The sequence below is a fragment of the Tupaia chinensis genome, unplaced genomic scaffold, assembly GCF_000334495.1.
Source record: "Tupaia chinensis unplaced genomic scaffold, TupChi_1.0 Scaffold148470_1, whole genome shotgun sequence".
Classification (NCBI taxonomy): domain Eukaryota; kingdom Metazoa; phylum Chordata; class Mammalia; order Scandentia; family Tupaiidae; genus Tupaia; species Tupaia belangeri.
In genome coordinates, this window is record NW_006208319.1 from 56,966 (window position 1) to 64,826 (window position 7,861).

At 38.5% G+C, this 7,861-nt stretch overlaps 2 protein-coding genes across 4 annotated transcripts in view; one reads left to right on the forward strand and one right to left on the reverse strand.

Moving 5' to 3' along the window:
• The window catches only part of LOC102487997 (glutathione S-transferase-like), a 21,730-nt gene extending 19,184 nt beyond the window's left edge, over positions 1-2,546 (forward strand). Inside the window, exon 6 of the mRNA XM_006170433.1 lies at positions 2,353-2,546. Coding sequence (XP_006170495.1) covers positions 2,353-2,523 — 171 coding nt within the window. The 3' untranslated portion in view covers positions 2,524-2,546. The remainder of the gene's footprint in view (positions 1-2,352) is intronic.
• Positions 2,547-4,852: 2,306 nt separating this feature from the next.
• The window catches only part of TMEM14A (transmembrane protein 14A), an 18,844-nt gene continuing 15,835 nt past the window's right edge, over positions 4,853-7,861 (reverse strand). For all 3 annotated transcript variants that reach the window (XM_027769069.1, XM_014584995.2, XM_006170434.3), the window contains one exon: positions 4,853-5,426. In XM_027769069.1, the coding sequence (XP_027624870.1) occupies positions 5,387-5,426 (40 nt within the window). In that variant the 3' untranslated portion in view covers positions 4,853-5,386. The remainder of the gene's footprint in view (positions 5,427-7,861) is intronic.

Below are 7,861 nucleotides of genomic sequence, written 5' to 3' on the forward strand. Positions count from 1 at the left end.
AGAGAGAGAGAAAGCAAGAAAGCAGCCGGCCAGGTCCGGGATTCAAGCTGTGAAACTGTGCTTGGTCATGTGGGAGTCCAGCACCCTTAGCCAACACGTCACCTGCCAGCTCCCAAGAACTAACTTCTTTATGCTAAGATCTATACTAGAAATACCAAGGTGCTCTGAAAGAATATACCTAATGCAGAGCCGGTCAGTGACATGGTGGTTAAGAGAGCCAGCTGGAGGTGTGGTAGTGAAGGTGGCTGGATCTTCCATGGCTAACTGAAAGGTTCGAATCCCACATCCTGCAACTTGAAGTGCATGTCTCCACACAAGTGTGCATGTGTATCTAAAATCCTAAGAGGTCAATAGAGAAGGGATTGCAGCATGACCATCCACCCCGGGGGATGCTCTCTCACTTTCCCTGTCTCTTTCTCTGTCTCTCTGGCAAGTGTGCATGCCCTCTAGAAAAGTTTAAAAATAAATAAATAAAGTGGGAAAGACAAGCACATAGATAACTTCAGGGCTGGCTCTGTGGCACAGTGGTAATACACTACTCAAAATAAGCTGATCCCGTGTGATGAATGTGGTTCAAATTCTCAGCCCAGTCAGCCCATAACACTCTGAGCACGTGTGCTAGTGGCCAAAGTATGGCAAGCTAGATGACTGGAAGAAGGGGACTGTGGTGTGACCAGACTTTGTGGAAGGTACTCCTCTCTCTCTCTCGCTCTGGCGAGTGCACGTACATGCTCTATCATGAACAAAGAAAAAAAAAAGAATTTCAAAATAATGTATTAAATTAAAACATGAAAATGGTATCTTCTGATATAGGTCTGCTGGACCAGCAGGCTTCCATGGCAGGCTTCCTGCAGGACTTACATCCCAGAGGCTTGGCTTGGAATATTGGAGAACTTCAATAAAAGTTGCCTCTCCTTCTAAGATAAAGTGGGGAGCAGAGGGCACTAAGATTACACCATCCTAACATAGTCTTTCCCGAAAAACAAGCATAAACATTGAAAAACGCTTGGCATATGCCAGACCTTTATATAAAGCACCAAACGCACATTGCCTCTTGCATTTTATCCCATTCTGAAAATAAACAGGAAATGAGACTCAGAGAGTTAAATAGCTCACTAGGTCACATTGTTAGTGGGTGACAAGAACAGGCCTGAAACCTCAGTCTGTCTGATTCCACAGCCTACGTTCTAAAACAGTTGCCATGTTAGAGGTTTCTTGTATTGTCCTTTACGAGTATGCTAATTTAAAACAGTTGTAATCTGAGTTATGACAATTCTGCGACCTCAGTTTTCTACTTTGTATTAGAGATCTGTTTTTATATTGTTATATAGAATGCAATGTGCCATTTATTATGCTCAGAATAACCTTATTTTATATCGTGAAAGTCATAAACAACCTAAATGTAGAGTATCTGAGAAATGTCTATAAAGAAATATCCGTCAGACAGAATCTTACAAATCCACTTAAAGTTATGTTCTGAAGATTACATGCTTATGGCATACAAAACATGAGGACTTATTGCACACCAGGACACTCTGGAACGTTTGCTTTTATAAATAATGTTGTAACAGCATCTTTATGAAGGACTTTCTCATACTTAATTACATTGTTAGGGTATAATTTTAAAAACTGGGTATCTTGGGGACCAGCAGGTGGCATGGTGGTTAAGTGGCTGGACACTCCTCATAGTTCAAGTCCCGGACCTGGTGGCTTGATTTCTGTGTCTCTCCCTGGTCAAATTAAAAATAAATGAATAAGTGAATAAAAATTAAATAAATAATTCTAAAGAAAAATCCTTTAAAAAAAATTGGGTATCTTGGATACAGCCTAAAGCATTTTTGTGAGATTTTTGTTATTTATGTTTTCAATGTCAGAGGGTATGTATACAGGAGAGAGAGAAAGAGAGAGAGAGAGAGAGGGAATGAGCGCACCCTCCAGCAAGGCCTGGTCATGCTGCAACCCTTATTCCTCAAATTCTCCATCCCATCAGGATCTGAGTATGCCTGTGCCAGTATGTGTATATTTTTTCCCCCAAGGAGCCTGGGCAGGGACTGGAACCCTAGTCAGCCACATGTAGGGCTTAACTGCTTCCTCTGTGCAGAGCTTAATTGCTATGCTATGGGGCCAATCCATCACTGTGGTTTCTTGAGAAATACTGCTAACTCACTTTCTAAAAGGGGAATATGACTTTGCAATACTACACCATGTATGAAAATTCTATTTATTCCCCACCTACACCAATAGTTGGGCAAATGTATTTTCCTCATAAATAAGAATGTGCCTTATTTGTATTTCACGTTGTTTCTGTTCGCTATATTCTTCTCTCCTGGATCGTTTTATTTTGCGTTTTAGGAATTCAAAGCCCGAATCAGCCAGGTTCCCACAATTAACAAATTTCTCCAGCCTGGAAGCCAGAGGAAGCCTCCACTAGATGAAGAATCCATAACGACTGTGAAGAACATATTCAAATTTGAACATGGCATGTTTCTTAAAAACATGAGCACTATAGTAGCCGAATATTAATGAATGAAGAGGTCTAAAGATTACTCAGCATAAATTTCATTCTACATTTCTAGCAGGGCCCAGAAAAATATAAGGCCATGTTAGTAAAGTAATGAAAGCAATAAAAAGAATAAGGAAATGAATGACCTCTTGTCTGCAAATCCCTTTTTTCATTTTTCATAGGATAGTAAAAACATCAATTAAACAAACCATCCAATAAGAATGCCTAGGCATTCTATACATTGCAAAAAGAGTAAAATCATCAGTAAGCAAATGGATGTCAAAGATTGCTTTAAAAAATGGAATACGTTTATTAAAATCACCTGCTTTTCTATCTTTTGGGAAAAGTCCTGGACACAGCATAGCTCCAAACTAATTTTTTAAACTTCCAATCAGTAGAGTATTTTAAAGATATATATTTCTAGCATCAATTTTACATTTAGTTTCTACCTAAGTATCATAATCATAATTTAAGTGTAAGTTGTTGGTCTGAATCTGAAGGCTCTTCTCAGCCATCTTTCGATGTTGGCAAGTATGTAGAACACCCCAGTGACAATGGCTATTCCAGCCTTGTTTGTGGCAATTTCTTTGGCACCATTAGGATTGGTGAGATTTTTTTTTAACGACTGTGAAGAACATATTCAAATTTGAACATGGCATGTTTCTTAAAAACATGAGCACTATAGTAGCCGAATATTAATGAATGAAGAGGTCTAAAGATTACTCAGCATAAATTTCATTCTACATTTCTAGCAGGGCCCAGAAAAATATAAGGCCATGTTAGTAAAGTAATGAAAGCAATAAAAAGAATAAGGAAATGAATGACCTCTTGTCTGCAAATCCCTTTTTTCATTTTTCATAGGATAGTAAAAACATCAATTAAACAAACCATCCAATAAGAATGCCTAGGCATTCTATACATTGCAAAAAGAGTAAAATCATCAGTAAGCAAATGGATGTCAAAGATTGCTTTAAAAAATGGAATACGTTTATTAAAATCACCTGCTTTTCTATCTTTTGGGAAAAGTCCTGGACACAGCATAGCTCCAAACTAATTTTTTAAACTTCCAATCAGTAGAGTATTTTAAAGATATATATTTCTAGCATCAATTTTACATTTAGTTTCTACCTAAGTATCATAATCATAATTTAAGTGTAAGTTGTTGGTCTGAATCTGAAGGCTCTTCTCAGCCATCTTTCGATGTTGGCAAGTATGTAGAACACCCCAGTGACAATGGCTATTCCAGCCTTGTTTGTGGCAATTTCTTTGGCACCATTAGGATTGGTGAGATTTTTTTTTTCTTTTTTAAGTGAGATATTTTTTAAATAGTCATACATTACATAATAACATTTCAGTCAACAATAGATTGCATATATGACGGCGGGGCTGTAAGACCACCACAGGCTACACCGTACTGCCTAGGTGTGTAGTTGGCTATACTGTTCAGGTCTGTGTGAGTGCGTTCTGTGTTCTCACTGTGATAAAAATCACCTAATGATGCATTGCTCAGAAAGAACCCTGTTGCTAAGCACCATATTAAACTGCAAGGTTTGTTTTCTTCCCTTAACTGAATTACTTATCTGTGAAAGTTTAATGACCGGGGTTCGAGTCCTGAATCTGGTGGCTTGCTTCCTCACTTCTTCTCTCTCTCACTCTCACCCTCTGTCTATCTCTGGTCAAATTAAAAAATAAATGAATGAATAAATAAAAAAGAAAAGAAAAGAAATATTATAAAATAAAAGTTTAATGACCTCCATTAAAATTAGTTGGGAAAGATAATCTACTTAACGTCGCCATGTCAACTCTGCCGATCAGCTGGCTGGGGGTGGGGAGAACTTACATAACATTTCATTTGAAATCTGAGATTGTATGGATGTAAGCAAATGGATGTCAAAGATTGCTTTAAAAAAAAAAAAAGTAAAACAAAAATATGTTTATTACCATCACCTGCTTTTCAATCTTTTGGGAAAAGGTACCAAAACAGTATCAAAACTGCAGATTTTTAAGAGTTCTAAGGGGTTTCCTCAATCATTTAGTTCAGATTTGTCCTAAAGGATAAGATACAGAGTTTCAAAGAGGGGAAATGATCCTCCAAAGAGCATATTAGGTTAGTGTAAGAATTGAGCCTAAGGTGCCTTGGACAGTAAAGGTCATAACTATACCTAAAAATGAGGTGGTGATTTAAATAAAATCATTCCTGTTTCACATGCAAACAGAGACAACATCTGCTCCTGAGGAAGAGTGTCAGCTAAAATATCCCTCTTTCCCAAACCCTCTCATTGATAATCGGGCACTTAAGTCAAGGGTGGTTTGAGAATATAGAGAAGATACCACAATGAAAGACACAGATTTAAAACAAGATATCCTTTATTTGAATACTGAATATATTCTGTTAGGACAAAGTGTTCTGAGAATAGAATTTTCTAAAGAAAAAAAAAATTAATGGCACCAACACAATTAAAATGGAAAAAATACAATTTCTAACATAACAAAAAATGATAGGCAGATACATTATCATTCTGTGAAATCCATTTAAGGAATTCCTTTATCTGATAAGCTGTCATTTAATTTAAACCTACTTGAGACATGAATATTCGCAATCATCAAAAAATAGCACATATAAAAATAGATACAGTAAACAAAAGAATATGTTGCTATTCATTAAACACCTTTAACGAAAGCAGTGCTTGATAATTAGAAAAAAGTTTTCATTGGGAAAAAAACACTCAAGCTAGTGTTTATACTAGAGGCGCCAGTGTTATTACTTTTGTTTCTAACATAAGGTACAACATTCCATGTTGAAGTTTATCTTTTAAATACAAAGAGTACGCTCTCCTCATTACAGTACGATGGCATGAATTTAGTTTCCATTCCTCCGGGTGCTCAGAGCAGCAGTAAGACGAGTCTCAGGATCATCATGAGGCTAGATTAAAAATAAAGGCAAAGAAAGGGTCATCTAACCTGGGTACACGGACTCCCACTCTATTCCTTGGAGCAGGCTGTATTCTAACTTCCCAGACATGACTGAATTAGCCACTTTAAAATGCCCACTGGCCAGTGGTGGCCTGGTAATTAAGGTGGCTGGATCACACACGGCCAACTGCGTGGTTTAAGCTTGAAACACATGGTAGGTGCATGCGCATGGACACCCAAGATACCAAACGGAAGGAGAAATGGAGAAGGGAGGGCGGTGTGACCATCCTGATGGGGAGGAGAGGATGTTTTCTCACTTTCTCTCTCTCTCTCTCCACCCAGCACATATGCTCTTCAGCCAAAAAAAAAAAAAAAAAATTGTTGACTAAATGCCAGGAATCAGAACTCACTATTCTGAAACCTTAGAATGAGAGAAAAATCTGGGGGAAAAAATCTTTCAAAGCTAGTAAAGTAAAGCAACATGGGATCAGCAGTTGGCGTGATGCGTAATGGCTATGTCGCTGGACTCCCATGTAGTCAACTGCAGTTTGAGTCCCAGACCTGGTGGCTTAAACTCACGCCAGGCGCATGTGCATGCGCACCCAAGATCCCAAGAGGAGAGGGGATTGTGGCGTGGCCATCCCCCCGGGGGGTGATTTCCTGCTTTGTGCCTCTCTATCTCTCTCTCTCTGTCTTTTTGGCAAGTGTGTGTGCCCTATTTCAAAAACCTCTCAAAGAAAATTAAAGTAAAGTAAAGCAACTTGAACAAATCATCAAGGTGCCATCATGGGTTACCGACACAATCTCAGCTACTTTCCATTGGACTTTCTTGAGCTGTAAATCCTATCTGTGATTCTTCCCATCTCAAGTATAATTTTTAGAACAGTGCTATAATTGGAAACCAGTCTTTTGTAATCACACGTCCTCCTTTCCCTAGAAAGAAAGCCACAATAGAAAATTCTACAGAAAAAGTAGAAAGACTGTTAAAATTATTCATTATACCATCCCCTAGAGAAAAACACTACTAACAGTTTGCTGTATTTCCTACCTATCTTGTTGCTGAATTTTTAATTTAATTAATTAATTAATTAATTTAAAATTTTGCTATAGGGCACATACACTCACCAGAGAGAGAGAAAGCTAGCCACCAGGCCCTAGACTTGAACCATAGTCAGCCATGTGGCAGTCCAGTACCTTAACTACCACACCACCTGCTGTCCCACCCCCGTTTTTGTTAAAGGCAGTATCCCTATTGCAATCCTCAGTCCTCCTGTCTTAGTTTCCCAGATAGCTAGCAACACAGGCATGTGCTACCATGCCCAGCTCTTTATTTATTTATTTATTTTTCCCCAGACAGGGTCTCACTATGTGGCCCAGGCCCCTCTCCAATTCACAACCCGCCGGCCTCAGCCTTCCAAATCGCTGGGATTACAGGTGCGTGCCATGGCACCTGGCCGACAGAGCACAGTACCTTAGCAGCATGCCAGGTCCCATCTTGTTTTCTAGGCATAAACACGTTTTAAAAGTTGGGATCACATACTTTGATTGTTTTGAATGCCATTTCTGTACCTTTCTCAGTTATTAAGATTTTCAAATACCACAAGTAGTTTTTAAAAAATGCACTATCTGCTGAGTATTCCTTTAAATGGAAAAGACATTTACTGAAATGTTTTCTTACTGGTAAACTAGGTTGTACTTTTTTTTCTTTGCAACAGAGATTTTTGCTATCGGGTACATGCACTCACCAAAGAGACAGAGATAGACATACAGCAAGAAATCCCCCAGGGGGAATGGCCACGTAGCAATCCCTTCTCCATGCTCCTCTAAGGTTTTTGGGCATGTGCACACACACACACCTGGAGTGAGTTTCAAACCTCTGGGTCCAGGACTCAAACCACTCTGCTATATGGGAGTCCAACAACATAACCATTACGCCAACTGCTGGTCAAAGCTTACTCTTTATATTAATTTCTTTTCAAAACAGCAAGAAACCAAAAAGCATTTATGTTTCAAAAACAGCTTATAAGGAAATATATGTGTTTGAATAAACAGCTGTGCTGAGTGATTGGATTCAGCACATGTTGGAATCGTACGGCAGTGGATTCTAAGAACATCATTTCTAACAATGTGCTTACTTGTTCTCTCAAGATCTCCTCAGGTGCCAGGGGAAAACTGCTAGTCCGTATACCTAGTTATTTTCATTATTTTTCCTCATGACAAGTCGCTTTCAGGGATAATCAATAGAGTTCCTTTAAATAACTAATGTAAAATTCAAGAAAAGCTTTGATTTTGTTAAGATTTAGTAAACATCATAAATCTTTCATTTCAAGCTTCTTTCAGAAAAATGAGGATGAATTTAGCTTTTACTGTGAAAAAGGCAACCGTATGTGTGTGATGATCATCTGACAGAGCAACACTAAAGTATATTCAATAAGAATGTCCATG